This window comes from Manis javanica, chromosome 1, assembly GCF_040802235.1.
Source record: "Manis javanica isolate MJ-LG chromosome 1, MJ_LKY, whole genome shotgun sequence".
Lineage (NCBI taxonomy): Eukaryota > Metazoa > Chordata > Mammalia > Pholidota > Manidae > Manis > Manis javanica.
In genome coordinates, this window is record NC_133156.1 from 55,998,086 (window position 1) to 56,019,583 (window position 21,498).

Genomic DNA, 21,498 nt, shown 5'->3' on the forward strand with positions numbered 1-21,498 from the left:
GACAGTAACCGTAATGTGGTTGTTAGGGGGGACCTGATATAGGGGAGAGCATAGTAAACATAGTATTCTTCAGGTAAGTGTAGATTAAAAATTTAAAAAAAAAAAAAAGAAAGAAAGAAAGAAAAGGGGGATTACTCCTTAACAGGATAAAACTATTGGTAAATCAAAGATCAACGCATGCTTTAAATATCCTTAATGTTGATCACTTAAAGGGTGTCAGATGATCAGCTATGGAGGTACTCTTTTCTGATAATATTCCTTTCTCTTAATTAAAAAAAAAAAAAAAAAAAAGCAGTTACTGTGTGCTGTCCTCCAATGAGTTCTGCACAGTGGTATAGAGGGCATATCAAAGTGTGGGCAAAGGGTCTGTTTGTTTCTACGCAGAAGATCAAGGCCTAGCTTGGATACCCAGAAAATGAACTAAGATACGATATGAGGAGGAGCTTCCGGCATCAGCACTCTCTGGAGGACTCGTGCCGGGGGATGATCATCAAAAAGCCTCCACAGGGATCCGGACGATGCTGCGGTTGTGGCTGCATCCAGCCCACCGTCTCCTGGACTTGCCATAAGAAGGAGGAGGGAGATGTCTAGGCTGGCATGTGCATACAGTGAGACAACGAATTTGACTGGATCTGTACTGTTGGAACTCAACCAGGAGTTGGGAGGGGTGCAAGTTGTAGCACCCCAAAATCTCATGACTATAGACTATCTATGGTTAAAAGAACATATGGGATGTGAACAGATCCCAGAAATGGGCTGCTTTAATTTGTCTGATGGTTCAAGTACAGTTGGAAAATATCCATCATATCATAGATAAATTTTCACAAATGCCTAGGGTGCCTAAATGGTTTTCTTGGCTTCACTGGAGATGGCTGGTAATTATAGATTTGCTTTGTTTATGTCACCGTATTCCTATTATGTTAATATGTGTGTGCAAATTAGTTAGTAGTTTAAAACCTGTACATACTTAAGGTACTATACAAGAAGATATGTCAAAGAAATAATCAATCCTCCCAAGTTTCCTTCATATGCTACATCTATAGCTTTTCTTCTTCCTTCCTAATTACAAACCTTAAATAGAATTCGTGCCTCATATCGAATTTACCGAGTATCATAATTCCTCCAGGTGGTAAAGATACCTCGAGACAAGTGCTGGGCATAGAAGCCACAGGGCATAAATCTGCAAAGAAGTTAAAAGCTAACCTTTGCAAACAATATGGCTTCTCTCTCACTTACCAACTTTACATTTCCCTGTATGGCCCCGGAAGATGACTGGTTAGCCAGAGACGGGTAAGATTCCTCAAGGGAGGAACAACCTAAGACAGGCACAGTCGCAGGGGGGCCATCAGGTGAGAATTTGGGGATCAACAGAGGTGAGGCTCAGAACCTCACCCCCCCCTGCTTTGAGAGAAATCTTCTGCATCCGTGGATGTCTTGCTGCCCTTGTCTAGCCTGGATTAATACTTAGTCCATAGGCACACACCTGATCATCTGATCATCTACATTTGCCTTCTTACAGCACTAAACTATGTTTTCTACCTTTATCTTGCATCTACCTACCACTTCAGCATTTTATTAAAAATAAAAATAATAATAATAATAGGAGAAATGTGGGATCAACATATAAATCAAGTACAAAAATCAAATGAATATTCATATTTGACCTGATGGTTTATAGGTCATATTGCATGATCAAAACCGAAAGTTTCTGTGATGAATGCCCTTGTACTGTTCACCATGTAAGAATTTATTCACTCTGTAAGAATTCGTTCACCATGTAAGAACTTGTTCGTTATGCTTCAGAAGATTGGAGACTGACGAGAATTAGGCTTGAGATGGATTAATGATTGTACATTGAGCATTGACCCCCCTATACTGAATTTTATTGTTGTTAACAACCATTTGATCAATAAATATGAGAGATGCCCTCTCAAAAAAAAAAAAAAAAAAAAAAAAAAAAAAAATAATAGAAATACCATTTGACCCAGGAATTCCACTCATAGGAATTTACCCTAAGAATGCAGCAGCCCTGTTTGAAAAAGACATATGCACCCCTATGTTTATCGCAGCACTATTCACAATAGCCAAGAAATGGAAGCAACCTAAGTGTCCATCAGTAGATGAATGGATAAAGAAAATGTTGTACATATACACAATGGAATATTATTCAGCCATAAGAAGAAAACAAATCCTACCATTTGCAACAACGTGGATGGAGCTAGAGGGTATTATGCTCAGTGAAATAAGCCAGGCGGAGAAAGACAAGTATCAAATGATTTCACTCATCTGTGGAGTATAAGAACAAAGCAAAAACTGAAGGAACAAAACAGCAGCAGACTCACAGAACCCAAGAATGGACTAATAGGGAAAGGGACTGGGGAGAATGGGTGGGAAGGGAGGGATAAGGGGGAGGTGGGAAAGAAAGGGTGCATTACGATTAGCATGCATAATGTTGCAGGGGGGCACTGGGAGGGCTGTACAACACAGAGAAGACAAGTAGTGATTCTACAGCATCTTACTACGCTGATGGAAAGTGACTGCAATGGGGTATGTAGGGGGAACTTGATGATGGGGGCGTTTAGTAAACATAATGTTCCTCATGTAATTGTAGATTAATGATACCAAAATAAAAAGAATTGAAATGAGTATAATCTTTCCAGAAAGCAATCTTAAAACTTTATACATATAATCTAGTAATTCCACTTCTGGTAATCCAGTTTAAAGAAACAACTCTTATGAGAAACTGAAGACAAGTTATACACTACAAGGTTCATTGCTTTTTAGATGTGTATCTTTAACAGAAAAAAAAAAGGTAAAAAACTCATACTGACATTGGGAGAACACTTAAGACTGACTATTCTTTTTCTCACCAGTTAGAAGTAATCCCTTCCACCTCTGTGAATAGGCAGTGCCTCTAGTACTTCAACTGATTTGTATCATACTCAGTTGTAAGTCTGTTTGTCTCACTGGACTGTGAATTCCTTAAATACAAATTTGAGGTACCATTCAGTTTCACATCATATCCCTTACCACCTTTGAGCACCCCCAGCACCTATCACAATACTTCACTAATAGTAGAACACAACCATTTTTGTTAAGTTGAATCACTGTTCTAATCAATTATTTCAGACATAGTATTATTTTACACAAAGACGTAAACACATAAAAAGACAATTTATAAATGACCTAATTTCACCACAATTTGAAATAAACTGAATTCCATGATTATAGCAACAAGTACTAGATTACAGTAGTCAAAATTTATAGTCATGCCTCTTTACCTTTTCCTCTTCTTCCTCCCTGTGACACAGACATGAAGTCTAGAGATACAAACAGCCATCTTAAAACCATAAGTCAGTAAGTCACAAGTCAAGGATTATAGAGCCAAAAGAGAAAAGCCTGAGTTCTCATTACATCACTGGGCAACTGCCTCACTTTAGACATCTTGTTATGTGAGAAAAAGAAACCCTGTACGTTAAACCGACTATTAATGGTATTCTCTGTTATTGTGATTGATAGAATTTTCTGATAGATTCTATTAGGGTTTTCTGGTACTTGTTCTGACAAACAATATATACCTATCCACTTCGTTATACTAACTAGACCAGGAGCGGATACTTAAATCAAATAAAGCCTATCAGAGTCTTTCTCTAGAATGACATAGGGTGTCTCAGGAGAAAGAACTCTTTCCCATTAAAAGCTAAAAGTCTATGGCTGCTGGCAGACATTCTGATTACCCCTAGAAAAAAGCCTTCTACTAAATAGAGACAAATGACATCAAAAGATGGAGAGACATCACCTGAGCTCCTAGATCCAGCTCTGCCTTAAACCTACACCAGACTTCCCAATTATTACACCAACTAATTTCTCTATTTTGCTTAAGGTTAGTTAAATTATATTTCTAACACCTGCAGACAAGAGTCTACATTGGAGTAAACACAAATAATTATTTTACAGTTGGAAAAAAAAAGAACTTTGCCCCATATTAACATACATAACTCAAATTACATGTCACTCTCCAGTTGCCTATTCCCTTGCATAATAATGCCTATACTAACCACACTGCATTGTTTGCTTTCCTGTACACCCTTCATATTTTTCTATTTATGTGAATTTTGTCTACTGTTCTTTTACATTAATGTCCTTTCCTCTCAATCTCTAACCATATTTCCTCTGAAACACCACAGGAATGTATGTCCCTTAGTAGTTTTAACCTTGAGTTACAGTTATTTATTTGCATGTCTTATCTACCCAACTACACTGTAATCTCAGTGTGTTTGGATTGTAAATCGTCCCACAGGTCAGTCTGTCTCCAAAATCCATGTTATTTCTACCAAACCTATGCTATTTCCCAATTGTTAACACCTCATCAGTTAGGTAGGTGTCAATACAATACACTTAATCTAATCATCGTGAGTACCACAACAGCCACATTAATAAAACTGAGAAGACTGAATGAGGTAAAAATTACATTCAGCTAGGTGGATTTAGGAATATAAAACAGAAAAAGCCAAACTTTGTCTAATTTAAGAAATGTTTTAGAGATGTTCGGGTCTTAGGATTTTTGCTGAGCCACTCAAATCAAGCCTATTCTAGGCCTCAGTCCTTCTGTTAGCTCTCAGGCAAACCTTTAACAAGGACTCTTAACCTCCACCTACCCACTTACCCACCATCATTTTTCCAGGAAGTATCTGTGAAGAGAAAATCCATTGTTGGCAGTATCCTGACTCTACACCACACCCCCATATTGAGGCCTAAAGTGTATACAGTTAACGCTTTTGGCTTCCCTAACTCATGATCTACTATTTCTCACTAGCTTATTCTTACCACTTTGACTCTCATGTCTTTCCTTGCCTTTCATCTTTCCCTTAGCTCTACCTGGCTAATGGCTTATCCTTTATGTATTAGCACACAGAAATGCATACCTCAGAAAGACCACACAGGCAGAGAGAATATTCAATAATAACAGCAGCAACTATTTATTGAATATCTATTGCATGCCAGATACAGTGCTAAGTACTTTATAAAATGGTCTCTGATTCTTATGACAATCCTGATCATGTCAAACTAATTTTACAAACAAGGCACCTGATCCTCAAAGAGGTAAGGTAATCTCTCACATTACCCAGATGACAAGTATTACGGTTGAAATTTAAATTCGGATCTGCCTAATTCCACTGCCCTTGTTTCTTCCACTCTATTACCAAAAATAAAATGATGACTGTTCTCCCAGCTTCCCCCCTTGTCCCTGACCCCAACAATCTATTCACACTGCAGCCAGAGCGTGCCTTTGCTCAAATATTAGTTAATTCACTCTTTGCTCAAGTTCCTCCAGTGGTTCTTCGTTTCCTTACAGTAAAAGCTAAAGTCCTTATAATGGCCTAAGAGCCCTATGTGATCTGTCCACTTGTCCCCTCCCCAATAACCTCTCTGATCTCATTGTTATCTCTTCCTCACTTACTCCACTCTAGCCACACTGGCTTCTTTGTCATTCCTCATATATACCAAGCCTGTTCAGGCCTCAGAATCTTTGCACTTAACTGTTCCTCTGCCTGTAACACATCCTCCTTAAGACCTCAAAATTCTTTTAACTTATTCCCTCACTTTCTTTAGGTCTCTGCTCACATGCCACCTTCTCAATGAGACTTTTCCTGATCACCCAATTTAAATTGTTACCTCCTGCCCTTAGTACTCCCTATTCTGCTTTTCCTTTGCTTTTTTTCTCTAAAATGCTTATACACCACTTGATATATTGTATTTTTGTTTAGTGTCAGTATCCCACTACTAGAATATAAGCTCCATGAGAATTGGGACTTTGTATATCTTGTTTACTATATCTGGTATATAGTAGGTACTTAGTAAATATTTATTGAATGAATAAATGGAGAGCCTATTTCTTCCTAGGTGTTTAAATAAAAATTGTCTCAAAGACATTTCCCGGAAAGGAAATGCAAAGGCAAGCTGCCTCTGTTCTAATCTAATTTAGCAAATCCCCTCCCCTCAAACACTCTCTAATTTTTTCCAGTTGTAAACAGATAGCCATGTCATTAAGCAACAAACTGAGCAAACTTATCCAGAGTGTAGTATTATAATCATATAAAACTTACACAGCAAAGTTAATCAGACATATATTTAATGATATGCATAACTGTTATTGTGCTGCACGGTAACTAGGCATAAATGGTAGACACTTCAGGTAAATGACTCTAATTACAATTTATTTTACACAACCAACCCAAGCATGTCTAGGATCAGATTCACAGGAAAACAGGAAGGAAGGGAAAGATGTATACTAAACTCTGGGAGGTAAGTCCTCTGTCTTATTCCCATCCTTTTAAGCAGTGGGCTAAAGTCTACCAGTCTTGGTTTTATGTCTTCAAGAGTAACTCTTTCCCTTCCATAGTAGGAGAGGCCTCCTTTTACGAAAGATTAAAAAACTAGGCTGAGGGTCTGGCCTCTGTCATCAGACTTAAAGCTGAGAGGAATCAGAACAATCACTAGTACCTCTGGCAAAGAAGACAGGAGCAGGCAAGCTGGTGGAGAGACCAAATAAAGAGAGCAACTTACTGAGGATCTACTATATACCAGGCAAACTAGTAGGTGCTTTGCATAATTCCTCTAAACTACTTCCTCACCTCACCTACATCCTCAAACCTGTTCCTAGAAATTAGAGGAGTAAGCAGAGAGTGGGATAGTTTTAGTGACGACTCCCGGCTCCAAATTCTCTCGCAGAGCCTAAAATGTCACCAGAGAGGGTAATTTAAGTTGGCAAGCTAACACTACTAAGAAGATCAAGAGGAAGCTGTTGTTTAGTGGCTGTTTCCCTTGCTTCCTATCTTACCTAACCGATAGGAAGATAAAGGGCTCCCTAGTTTCCTAGGGTTTATCCAAACCTATCCAGCCTTCACAGCCCAATCTAGGCCTACCCTCTCTAAGGCATCATCCCCACTCACTGTGGCTCTCCTCCTTCCTATAGCACTCACTGTCAGGGACATTCATATGAGTAAATGATCATTCACTTTGTGTCATCTTGTAATTAATTTCTTAGGTTAATGTTTATCACCCCAATGAGACTGCAAGCTCCTTAATGGCAGAAAGCTTGTCTTAAAATTCTGTAACCCACATAAGGTCTAGAACCATTAAAAAAAAGTATTCCAAAATATCTGGATAAATTAAAATTAAATAGGAAGGCAATAGGTGATAGAGAAGAATCACATTTCTGGTTCTAGGTATATAAGTTGGTGTTGAAAAGAAGTTGGTAGTATTCTAGATTTGTCTTTATTATATTTCTAATTTTTAAAACAAAATACATTAAGCTGAAATGCAAGGTCTATGGCATCACACTGATTTTTGGCCTATCTATAGCAAAGTTCAAACATTAAAAGATGAAAGATTCTTCCCTTCCCCTTCTCCTTGAGATATGGGCAATAAAATAGCATAGCTGCCAAAGTAATAAAGAATATGAAAAGTACTAGAGAATTAGCTAGGTAGAAAGAAAAAACCCAACAACTTTGACTTTAAAGATTTATCTGCTTTTTCTGTGCTGTATTGTATATAGGATTACAAAACCACCACACAAAGAAAAGAGTTTGGCTGTCCTGATAAGTTGTTACCTGTATCTTGCCCCATCAGCCCATTGCAGTACATGGCATGTTGCTCAATCTTTGAAGGTGGAAAGCTCTGGTCACACAGTGGACAGGATACCTGGGCATCAGGTAAGAAGGCAGAAGTAGGTATTTCCTTCTCAGCATCTTCCCTGTTACCAACCTGAAGAATACATTAAACAGCTATTATAACAGCTTTACTTTATAAAATACACTTTCCCTCAAAGAACTGCAAGAGATTCTATCCCTTATTTCATTTACTTTAAAAGAGACAATACCAATCAGTTCACCAGTTCATGAATGAGGATTGGAAGATACACGGATATAGTTAATACTTACTCAGTGCCTGCCTACTATGTGCTAAGCACTCTGAATGTAATACTCATTTAATTCTCACAGTAATCTTACAAAGGTATTAATATACCCTTTTTTCTTTTTTTCCCATGAGAAAAACATTTGGTCAAAACAGTAAAGCAACTTGTTCACAGTTACAAAACAAATAAGCAGCAGAAATGAAATTCAAACCAAGGACTATCTGGTTCCAAAACCTGAGGGCATTCCTCTACATCACACTGTATGACACTGTCATCACTGGGTCAGTATGCTGTGTGTGCTGAGGCAAACTACCTGTATATCAATCAACAGCATTCTAAAGAAAGATTTTCAATCTCACAAAAGAACTGTGATCACATAAGTGGCTTCAGACACAAGTAAACAAGAGTTACAAGCAAAAGAAGCACAACTAAAATTTAAGTTAAGAAACCTTGGCTTCAGCTTAGACCAGTAAGACATACCACCTCTTGTGTTTTATTTGTCACTTCTGGATTAAATGAGAAAACACAGCTAAAACCCAAATACTTAAGAACACTCAAAGAAAAGTCATTAAGACAATTTCGTCAAGGCCATTCCTTATCTTTCTTACTCCTCTCAGTGTTTCATAGTCATTTTTCCATCATCACCGGTGTCTCTGAGGCAGTTTCATTTTACCTTTACAGGTCAGAGCTGAGAACTCTGCAGTGATTAATTCAACAGTAGGCGTGAGCACTGCAGCACTACTGCCTAACACTTGCTTTAAAGGACAGCACGTCCTATCCAATCAATGTGAAACTGTCCTGCACAGCCACTGCTCCCACTTAAGAGCAAGGAGCACTGAGGTTGTCATATGCCTTACTACAGGAAAAAAAAATGAACCCTCTTCTGGTACAAGAACAGTACCGAAACTGCAATGGGTATATAATCTGAGCTCTGACGTAACCAGGGTTTTTTCAGTTCCTAAATTTAGGCCATCCCTAAAATCTACTGCTTGTGAATGCAATCCAACAGAGAGGGAAATAGGTCAACTAGATACCAGGTCAAACAGTTCCTACAAATGCCAGAAAATGTTTTCAGCACAACTGCCTTTTACTTAAAAAGACACTCTGAAAGAAAAAATTAAAAAAAGAAAGATGAGGGAAGAACCAATAGTGGTGGAGTTTCTATAGTACATCAGGCTTGGCCAAGCAGTTTCCCTAAACAACCTTCACAGAAACCAACTGGCACAGGTATCACTAGTTCCAGTATTACAAAAGCAATTGCAGCTTGGGAAGGCATGGTAACCTGCTGATCACAAGTTGGGAAGTGGACAATCTAGATTCAAACCCAGGCCTGTGTGGCACCAAAACCTTCAGTATCTCCACTCCACCGTGTTGTGGCAAAAGCAAAAAGCACCCCATGCACTTTGTTTAGACACTGACCCTACCAGGTGTTGGGAGACTATTAGGTTCTATTATTCTTCTCTAGGAGGTGGGGAGAGTCAAGTGGATCTCTTAGTTTTAAGTGTTATTTATTCCAAGCTTAGACTCTCACAAAGCCAGGTTTCCCTGTTCATAAATCTTACAAGGAAAAGGTGTCTTATCTATGCATAGCCATTTGAGCAGAGGGGAAAAAAATCAATACATCCTAAAATTTGCAAGTAGTTTTAAGTTACTGAAAGTTAATGGCAACTGAGCAATTACTGGGCATTCTGAAGTTCATGAAGCACAGAAATGTTATACGACACAAATGTCACTGGTGCTCACACGGAGCACTATACTCCTCCTTCCTTTGTAGTCACCACCAACTCCATAAGGTGCAGAAAATGTACATTCAACTATTAATGTATTTGAGAGGGAGTAGTCTGTTATTGTCTTTTTGTAAATACAAGAGCACTTCCAATCAAATTCATAGGCAGCCCAGAAGGCTTCTGAACATTGTTAAAGTAAGATTTTTTCCAGCACCATTAAAAAGATTTATTTAAATATTAACTATCATGGAGGAATCTCAAGAGGAAAAAATACAAGTGAAACAGCTTTTATTGGACCAGTAGTTAGGGATATGGCCTCTGCAGAGCTGCTTCTATGTCTTTAAAAATACTGTACCTCAAAAGACGTAGTTGGATAACAAATCTTGACTTCTTAAAGGTTGGTCCTTAGCTTCTGACCTCAAAAGAAACCTCACCTCAAGAAATGGAGCAAGTAAAAATAAAAGTATGTCCTCAAATCACAAACCCCCTACCCTTTTCCTATGCAGTTTATTTGCAGTTTAGAAAGCTATTTAGATATTTCCTCTCTTACCATAAGACTCTTAGTATAGTTTACTTTAAAACCAACTGATTAGACCAACTATTTAATTGTAACTTCTATTAACTCTTCTGAATACAAAATATCTGGAACTCCAACTAGGGAAATCTCTTAGGCAAGATATTCAGAAAACATTTCCAAAGGAACCTGACCACTGCAGGAAATCAAATCAAGAGGGACTACAATTTTCCTACGGTATTCCAAATACTTTGAACACTATTGAGCAATTCTCTGTCATTAGTAAGCTATTATCACTGCACAGCCACAATATATTAAAAGGCAATAAAATAACTGATTCCATATGCATACCTCTACTTGTGCCCAATCTCTGCCATGTTTTATATCCTTTATCTAATTTAATCTTCAGAACAACACAGTAAAATCATTTATCTTTGTCTTTATTTTATATATGAAGAACAGAAATTCAGAAAACGAGTCCTCTCCTCTGCTCCCCTAATGCTCCAGGCATCTCTCTATCATTAAATTTGTCAGACCACGTTATAATTACAATAATCCTTTATGTGCCTGTCTACTCCCTTACCAGAACCCTTTGAGGGCAGGGACTATTTTTTTCTTATTATTGATCTTTGTATCTTAGAAGTCTAAAAGAATGACTCTCACACAATATACAAACTATAGTATCTGCCAAATAAATGAATAATTAAATAATTTGTCCAAGGTCACAAAGTAGCGTGGGGCTGGGATTCAAAGCCATGTCTCCTAAGTCCAGTGCTCAAGCTCTCTGCACTACACCACACCACCTCCCAATAAAACAAGACATTTTAGAACAAATAACCCTATACACAGATTCCAAGGGCACACAACCATTGTGATACTAAGTGTGTTCACACAAAATATTCAGATTCTGTATTTCTAATAAATGACTTGTATCTAGTAAATTATTACTCAACAACTTAATAACTACAGTATCTCTAACTTCTCTTAATGGAAGCTTCTAAGACTATTTAGCGACATCCACAGGTATCAGCAAACAGCAATATGGAAAAGAGGGCATTCAATGTGAAGAAGGCCATACAATTCCATCCATCCGATTTGTAGTGGCACAGACATACACGCTATATAAATTCTAAACAGGGTTCATCCTCTTTGCCCCAAAGAAAGAACAGGCCTTTGTAGTCATGGATGGGTAAAATATCAGCCTTGATTAACTAAAAGCTTGCAGGGCTTCTACTGTAATTAGGATGATTATGTTAACATGCTGTTTCCCCATCCCCATTTAGAAGGTTTTGGTCCCTCCCTGGAAAAAAGGATCTGAGGCCATTCTGACATTATCTAGCATGATGTGTCCTCAGTTGCTCTGCTACAGGGAGTATCATCATGTTTCCTAGCACCCCTGGTATCAAGGAATCTTAGATGTGTCAGTTGTGACAGATCAGGTTCCAGGGAACCAATCAGTGTGCATGATTCACAAAAGCAGAATTTCTACCCAGTTACTTGTAGTGCAGAGACTAAAGAGGGGATCTAACTTCTACTGTAAAAACTGTTTTCAAAAAAACTGGAGCATAAAAAGGAATAAGAGAATGAAGCTTTTTTAAGGTGCTTAGGATAAGACAGTATACACAAACAAAACCAAAATCTTTATTTCCACAGAAAAATTAGTTTAATTCTCATGCTGCTTTTCACAACATATTTTAAAGATCTTCAGTTCTTTAAAAGATTTCTTAGCTGTTGTTGTTTTATCAAACTCAATATATACTAAAAAATATACACTAAGAATCTTAATCAGAAGTATGAACTTATATCAATCAGCTTTACGGTTCATGTCAGGCATGTGAAATTAGGAAAGGTAACTGCAAATAGAGATTTGCTTATTTTATCATGCTGCTATCCTGACTTTGTATTTCTGATTGTCATCTAGAAATAGGGCTGAAAGTTATATCATAATGTAAATATAGTGATTTTTCCAAGATTGTTCATTATCAGTATGTAATGGAAAATACCTCAAGACTTTGGAGAAAATCTGTGTTCAAATTCTAGTTCTACCATTATTAGCAGTTTGAATTTGAGCAAATTACTTTAAACATCCTAAGGCCTCCATTTCCCCATCTATAAGAGAAATAACAAAGCATATCAAAGTACTCAAGAAATGGTACTATTTTTAGAAACAGTGTTGAACTGATCTTAACTATAAGAATCTCTGAGATAAGTATCCCAAAAGTTACAACTTTTTGTCACCTAAATCTTTTTCAGCCAAGGTCAATGTTGCATCAGAAAGGAGACTATCAGTAGAAAGAAAACACTGAAAAAAATTATAGAGAATATTCACCTCCTTATCTGCCATTATTAGTCTTACTTCATCTGGAGTCTCTCTGCTACCAGGAGAGACTTCTCTTTCAAGGTCAAAAGTTTCAGGGGAACTTCGCTGTGTCTCTGTAATTAAAAAAATTAAAAGCTCATTGATTTTCATTTTGTATTTTCATAGTTTAAAAAACAAACACCTATTTCCCCTAAATTAGCTTAGGGTGTGATAATACTACAGTGGTAACAGAGACCTAGTTTGTTTCTTCTAAAAGCTCTACTGAGACATAATTTACATACAATTTTTAGTATAGAGTTTGATAAGCTCTGACAAACATATACATAGTATCATGTATAGATGACAAATTTATACCATGTAACCACCACAATCGAGGTATGCAACATTTCTAGCACCCTAAAAAGTTCTCGTGTATCCCTTTGCAGTCAATCTCTTACTATCTGGCTCCTTGCAGTGACCAATCTACTTTATGTTCTTACAGTTTTTGCTTTTTTAGAATGTTATATAAGTGAAATCATACAGTGTGTCATCTTTTGTGTCTGACTCTTTCATTTAGTATAATGGTTGGAGAAGCATCCGTGTTGTATTCATAATAGTAGTTCATTTCCTTTTTTCTGCTGAGTAGTATTCCACTGTGTGGATATATCACAGTTAATCCATTTGGCTTCTTTCCAGTATAGTTTTGGTTTTAAAGTGTATTATTTTGAAAGAAAACAAAAAACTGCCGATGTTAGTTTTGAGGTTAAAGGGATGATTAGATAAAAAATTGGGAGCAGAAATTGAAAATACAGTCTAGGCAAAGATATACCTTTCTTTAATACATTCTTTAGGCATCATCTAATCATTCAACACTTATTCAGAAAATATTTAGGAACAAGTTCCAGGCATTGTACAAGTAACAGACACCGCACAAGAAGATGTAAGATGGGATCTCTTATGGACTAGTTCAGGGGTCAGCAAATTATAGCTCATGGGCCAAATCCAGTTAGCTGCTGTTTTGGAAATAAACTTTCAATGGAACACAGCTATATTCATTCGTCTTTGTATTATCTAGGTTGCTTTTGAAGTGCTAAAATGGCAGAGTTGAACAGTTTAAACAGACTGTATGCCCACAAAGCCTAAAATATTTACTACCTAGTCTTTAATAGAAAAAGTTTGCAAATCTCTAGTCTAGACACCTATCATTATATAAAAGAACAGTAACTATACCTCAAAGAAGGACAATAAATCTGGAAAAGAAACTTATTTCAGAGCACAAATCCAGTAAGTTCTCTGTTATCTACACTGTACACACTATACACCTAACTGGTAAATCTATGCTTCACAAATACAATGAATGGCCAATACTGGACAAATAAAGTACCTGCAAGATACTGAGGTATCTTCTCAATCATCAAAGAAAGATGAAATACATTTCTAATATTACCTATATTTTAATGCATTATAATTTTTTGAAAATTGGACATGTGCACACACACACACACACACACACAGATTTTACTGCCTTGTTGGAAAACAGGCTTAACAGTGAATAAACTTCAAAATCTTCTTTGTCAAGTTTCACTGATATTACCAAAAACGACATCCAGTCTGTTAGAAAGAAGAGCCACTCGTTACTTATACTAATGTAATAATAAAGGTCTTTAATTAAGATTTCTATGAATATTTTAAATGTTCAACTAAAGACAATTTAGGAGGGTATTAGCTCCTTAGAAATAAACAAAACTAACAGCATGCACAATGTGCTTCTATAATCCTGCTTCTTCAATGAAGTTAAGGTGCTATAATTTTGAATATCAGACCCTTGGAATAGGTCAGAAATATGAGACAAAACAAAATAGGAAGGATGGCCTACCACACTCAGTCTGTGTTTCCCCCATTTAGAACAAATTTTTCAGACAATTTAGATACATAGTTTCTAAAATATTTATTTAGAAAGTGACTCAGTAGTCTGGCTCCATGGAGAAGTAGTTATACTTTCTTAGCAAAAGGAACAGTAATGTTACGGAAACCTTTTGCAATCTCATTTAGAAATAGTTTGTATCAGCAAACAGTTGGACTTAATTATTTAATTAGCAAGCTAATGACAGCAAGTCATGCTCATAAAAGTCACCTAACCTCACTCCTGAAGGACTTGATTTTTCCTCTCTTATTACGAGGGCTTTTAAGATTATTGTATTTGCAGGTTCCTCCTGCAAGATCCCAAGGTGACGTTACATGCCATCATCCTAAGCATACAGATTGAATGACTTCCAAGCAGGATGGAAAGATAGAGTTCCAGATAGAGAGAAGGTAAAGCTTTCTTTTCATAAAGGCAACACAGCATTCCTGAGAGCTCCTGCCAAAACCAGAGCCCCTCGTAGTAGGATCTTTAGGAGTATCATTAGGAAGTAATACCAATACATTCCAAATTAAGAAGCCACTTTCAATAAAAACCAACATAGTTCAACTTCAAAAATAAAAAAAGAAAAGCCCTTATGATACACTGCCCAATGTTTAAAAATATTTACAGGACTTCCCTAGACTAATGTGTAAACTAAGCTTGAGTCTCTGTGGAAAAAAACTTGAAATAAGAAATCTGTAAGTCTCTGACACTGACCAGTTACAAGACACCTAAGGGAAAACTAGATTTGACTTATGATAACATTTGTATAATACTTCCTGTCCAAAGAGTTTAAACATTAAGAAGAAGTCCTTCAATCTCACATGAATGAGGTTACTAATAAATATAATGGGCCCCACTTTTAATAAAAGCCAAAAAAGAAAATGTAAGCTAAAACAAATTCCCTAGAAAATAGCAGCTTATATTACAAAATAATTCTTCATATTATAAAATGATTCAACTCAAAAGTTCTCTCAGATAATGGTGTCTTAGTTCACTCAAAATTGTTTTGTGTGTCAAAATCTATTTATGTACAACTTGGAATGAGCTTCTCTGAAACCTAAAGCAAGGTACCCATGTTTTTCATCTCTACAATTAACAAAACCAAAGTACAGTACTTAGCCAGGTTAAGTATATTATCTGAGATTAAAAATAAGTCAATGATAGAACTGTGCACAAAATTCAATTTTGTACTCTCCATATAATGAGTGAATGGCAAAGTAAAACTAACTAGCAGGGGCGGAGCCAAGATGGTGGCATGAGTAGAGCAGCGAAAATCTCTTCCCAAAAATATATATATTTTCAAAAATACAACAAAGACAACTCTTCCTAAAAGAGAGACCAGAAGATATAGGACAATAGCCAGACTACATCTATACCTGCGAGAACCCAGCACCTCGCGAAGGGGGTAAGATACAAGCCGCAGCCCGGCGGAACTCAAGCTCCCCTCACCCCAGCTCCCGACGGGAGGAGAGGAGTTGGAGCGGGGAGGGAGAGGGAGCCCAGGACTGCTAAACACCCAGCCCTAGCCATCTGCACCAGAGTGCAGACACACAGTGCATGGGGTGCTGGATACTAGGGGAACGGGGCAGTAAAATCTGCAAGCAGATCCCAGCAACCGGCACCCCTGGGACAAAGAAAAGCGAGTGCTCTTTGAAAGTCTTAAAGAGACAGGGACCCTACAGCTGGACAGAGGCATCCCAGCACAATCAGCTCAGCACCTGGGAACCCAGGGAACTCCAGGCACCCTAAACCCCTGGGCGGCAGCACAGCTCTGAGGCCCCCTCACAGCAATAAACAGCCTCCTGCCTGCTCCCGCTCCAGCGTGATCTCGCCATAGAGGAGCCCTCAGCAACCGCGTGCAGAACTTCCTTCACAGCAGCCGGGCAAGAATCAGAGACCCCATCTGTGCACACCTGCCCAGCACAAGATGCTAGAGGTCACTGTTCTCCCAGGAGAGGAAGGCCACAAACTACCAAGAAGGGACGTTCTCCCAGCTGACAGGTGCCAACTACCCACGACTATCTCTATCGCCATGAAAAGGCAGAAGAATTTGATACAGACCAGATTAACCCAGACAGTTTCCCCTGAAAAGGAATCTGGGGAGATAGACCTAACGAATCTTCCTGAAAAAGAATTTAAAAGTAAGGTCATAACCATGCTGATGGACTTGCAGAGAAATATGCAAGAGCTAAGGAGGGAGAATACAGAAATAAAACAATCTCTGGACGGATTTAAAAGCAGAATGGATGAGATGTAAGAGGCCATTGATGGATTAGAAACCAGAGAACAGGAACGCATAGAAGCTGACACAGAGAGAGATAAAAGGATCTCCGGGATTGAAACAACATTAAGAGAACTGTGTGACCACTCCAAAAGGAGAAATATCCGCATTATAGGGGTACCAGAAGAAGAAGAGAGAGAAAAAGGGATAGAAAGTGTATTTGAAGAAATAATTGCTGAAAACTTCCCCAAACTGGGGGAGGAAATAGTCGCTCAGACCACAGAAATACACAGAACCCCCAGCGGAAGGGACCCAAAGAGGACAACAAAAGACACATAATAATTAAAATGGCAAAGCTCAAGGACAAGGACAGAATTTTAAAGGCAGCTAGAGAGAAGAAAAAGGTCACCTACAAAGCAAAACACATCAGACTCCCATCAGACTTCTCAACAGAAACCTTACAGGTCAGAAGAGAATGGGGCATGATGTATTTAATGCAATGAAACAGAAGGGCCTTGAACCAAAAATACTGTATCCAGCATGATTTTCATTTAAATATGAAGGAGGGATTAAACAATTCCCAGACAAGCAAAAGTTGAGGGAATTTGCCTCCCACAAACCACCTCTACAGGGTATTTTAGAGGGACTGCTCTAGATGGGAGCACTCCTAAGGCTAAAGAGATTTCACCAGAGAAAATAAAATCACAGCAACCAAATACTAACTAAAGGCAAAAAATAAAATCAACTACCCACCAAAGCAGTCAAAGAAATCACAAAAGAGCACAGAATAAAACACCTAACATATAAAGAATGGAGGAGGAGGAATAAGAAGGGAGAGAAATAAAGGATCACCAGACAGTGTCTATAATAGCTCAGTAAGTGAGTTAAGTTAGACAGGAAGATACTAAAGAAGCTAACCTTGAACCTTTGGTAACCACGAATCTAAAGCCTGCAATGGCAATAAGTACATATCTTTCAATAATCACCCTAAATGTAAATGGACTGAATGCACCAATCAAAAGACACAGAGTAATAGAATGGATAAAAAAGCAAGACCCATCCATATGCTGCTTACAAGAGACTCACCTCAAACCCAAAGACACGCACAAACAAAAAGTCAAGGGATGGAAAAAGATATTTCATGCAAACAACAAGGAGAAAAAAGCAGGTGTTGCAGTACTAGTATCAGACAAAATAGACTTCAAAACAAAGAAAGTAACAAGAGCTAAAGAAAGACATTACATAATGATAAGGGGGTCAGTCCAACAAGAGGATATAACCATTATAAATATATATGCACCCAACAAAGGAGCACCAGCATATGTGAAACAAATACTAACAGAATTAAAGGAGGAAACAGAATGCAATGCACTCATTTTAGGAAACTTCAACACACCACTCACTCCAAAGGACAGATCTGCCAGACAGAAAATAAGTAAGGACACAGAGGCACTAAACAACACACTAGAACAGATGGACCTAATAGACATCTATAGAACTCTACATCCAAAAGCAACAGGATACACATTCTTCTCAAGTGCACATGGAACATTCTCCAGAATAGACCACATACTAGGCCACAAAAAGAGCCTCAGTCAATTCAAAAAGACTGAAATTCTACCAACCAACTTTTCAGACCACAAAGGTATAAAACTAGAAATAAATTGCACAAAGAAAGCAAAAAGGCTCACAAACACATGGAGGATTAACAACATGCTCTTAAGTAATCAATGGATCAATGACCAAATTAAAATAGACATCAAGCAATATATGGAAACAAATGACAACAACAACACAAAGCCCCAATTTCTATGGGACACAGGGAAAGCAGCCTTAAGAGGAAAGTATATAGCAATCCAGGCATATTTAAAGAAGGAAGAACAATCCCAAATGAATAGTCTAATGTCACAATTATCAAAATTGGAAAAAGAAGAACAAATGAGGCCTAAAATCAGCAGAAGGAGGAACATAATAAAGATCAGAGAAGAAATAAATATAATTGAGAAGAATAAAACAATAGAAAAAATCAATGGAACCAAGAGCTGGTTCTCTGGGAAAATAAACAAAATAGATAAGCCTCTAGCCAGACTTATTAAGAGAAAAAGAGAATCAACACACATCAACAGAATCAGAAACGAGAAAGGAAAAATCACGACGACCCCACAGAAATACAAAGAATTATTAGAGAATACTATGAAAACCTACATACTAACAAGCTGGAAAACCTAAAAGAAATGGACAACTACCTACAATAATACAACCTTCCAAGACTGACCAAGGAAGAAACAGAAAATCTAAACAAACCAATTACCAGCAAAGAAATTGAAGCAGTAATCAAAAAACTACCCAAGAACAAAACCCCCAGGCCAGATGGATTTACCTCAGAATTTAATCAGACATACAGAGAAGATACAATACCCATTCTTCTTAAAATTTCCAAAAAATAGAAGAGGAGGGAATACTCCCAAACTCATTCTATGAAGCCAAATCACCCTAATACCAAAACCAGGCAAAGACCCCACCAAATAAGAAAATTACAGACCAATAACCCTGATGAATGTAGATGCAAAAATACTCAACAAAATATTAGCAAACCAAATTCAAAAATACATCAAAAGGATCATACACCATGACCAAGTGGGATTCATCCCAGGGATGCAAGGATGGTACAACATTCGAAAAGACATCAGCCACCACATCAACAAAAAGAAGAGCAAAAACCACATGATCATCTCCATAGATGCTGAAAAAGCATTCGACAAAATTCAACATCCATTCATGACAAAAACTGTCAACAAAATGGGCATAGAGGGCAAGTACCTCAACATAATAAAGGCCATATATGATAAGCCCACAGCCAACAGCATACTGAATAGCAAGAAGCTGAAAGCTTTTTCTCTGGGATTGGGTACAAGACAGGGATGCCCACTCTCCCCACTGTTATTTAACATAGTACTGGAGGTCCTAGCCATGGCAATTAGACAAAACAAAGAAATATAACCAATCCCGATTGGTAAAGAAGAAGTCAAACTGTCACTATTTGCAGATGACATGATATTGTACATAAAAAACCCTAAAGACTCCAATCCAAAACTACTAGAACTAATATTGGAATTCAGCAAAGTTGCAGGATACAAAATTAACACACAGAAATCTGTGGCTTTCCTACACACTAATGATGAACTAGCAGAAAGAGAAATCAGAAAAACAATTCCATTCACAATACCATCAAAAAGAATAAAATACCTAGGAATAAACCTAACCAAGGAAGTGAAAGACCTATACCCTTAAAACTATAAGACACTTAAGAGAAATTAAAGAGGACACTAACAAATGGAAACTCATCCATGCTCCTGGCTAGGAAGAATTGATGTCATCAAAATGGCCATCCTGCCTAAAGCAATATACAGATTTGACGCAATCCCTATCAAATTACCAACAGCATTCTTCAAAGAACTGGAACAAATAGTTCTAGTTCTAAAATTCATATGGAACCACCAAAGACCCCAAATAGCCAAAGCAATCCTAAGAAGGATGAATAAAGTGGGAAGGATCTCGCTCCCCAACTTCAAGCTCTACTACAAAGACACAGTATCAAGACAATTTGGTACTGGCACAAGAACAGAGCCACAGACCAGTGAAACAGAATAGGGACTCCAGACATTAACCCAAACATATATGGTCAATTAATAAGTGATAAAGGAGCCATGGACATACAATGGGAAAATGACAGTCTCTTCAACAGATGGTGCTGGCAAAACTGGACAGCTACATGTAAGGGAATGAAACTGGATCACTGTCTAACTCCATACACAAAAGTAAATTCGAAATGGATCAAAGACCTGAATGTAAGTCATGAAACCATAAAACTCCTAGAAAAAAACATAGGCAAAAATCTCTTAGATATAAACACGAGTGACTTCTTCATGAACATATCTCCCCAGGCAAGGCAAACAAAAGCAAAAATGAGCAAGTGGGACTGTAACAAGCTGTAAACCTTCTGTACAGCAAAGGACACCATCAATAGAACAAAACGGTATCCTACAGTATGGGAGAATATATTCATAAATGACAGATCCGATAAAGAGCTGACATCCAAAATACATAAAGAGCTCACACACCTCAACAAACAAAAAGCAAATAATTCAATTAAAAAATGGGCAGAGGATCTGAACAGACAGTTCTCCAAAGAAGAAATTCAGATGGCCAACAGGCACATGAAAAGATGCTCCACATTGCTAATCAGAGAAATGCAAATTAAAACCACAATGAGATATCACCTCACACCAGTCAGGATCGCCACCATCCAAAAGACAAACAACAACACATGTCAGTGAGGTTGTGGATAAAGGGGAACCTTCCTACACTGCTGGTGGAAACGTAAATTAGTTCCACCATTGTGGAAAGCAGTATGGAGATTCCTTAAAATGCTCAAAATAGAAATACCATTTGACCCAGGAATTCCACTTCTAGGAATTTACCCTAAGAATGCAGCAGCCCTGTTTGAGAAAGACAGACGCACCCCTACGTTTATCACAGCACTATTCACAATAGCCAAGAAATGGAAGCAACCTAAGTGTCCATCAGTAGATGAATGGATAAAGAAAATGTTGTACATATACACAATGGAATATTATTCAGCTATAAGAAGAAAACAAATCCTACCATTTGCAACAACATGGATGGAGCTAGAGGGTATTATGCTCAGTGAAATAAGCCAGGCGGAGAGAGACAAGTACCAAATGATTTCACTCATACATGGAATACAAGAACAAAGAAAAAACTGAAGGAACAAAACAGCAGCAGAATCACAGAACCCAAGAATGGACTAACAGTTGCCAAAGAGAAAGGGACTGAGGAGGATGGGTGGAAAGGGCGGGATAGGGCAGGGAAAAAGAAAGGGCACATTATGA

General features: G+C 37.8%; 1 protein-coding gene across 2 annotated transcripts in view; it reads right to left on the reverse strand.

The window, feature by feature from the left end:
* UIMC1 (ubiquitin interaction motif containing 1) overlaps positions 1-21,498 on the reverse strand; it is a 138,565-nt gene that overhangs the window by 30,311 nt on the left and 86,756 nt on the right. For both annotated transcript variants that reach the window (XM_036995058.2, XM_073232656.1), the window contains 2 exons: positions 12,489-12,592; positions 7,614-7,767 (listed from right to left, as the gene is read on the reverse strand). In XM_036995058.2, coding sequence (XP_036850953.1) covers positions 7,614-7,767; positions 12,489-12,592 — 258 coding nt within the window. The remainder of the gene's footprint in view (positions 1-7,613; positions 7,768-12,488; positions 12,593-21,498) is intronic.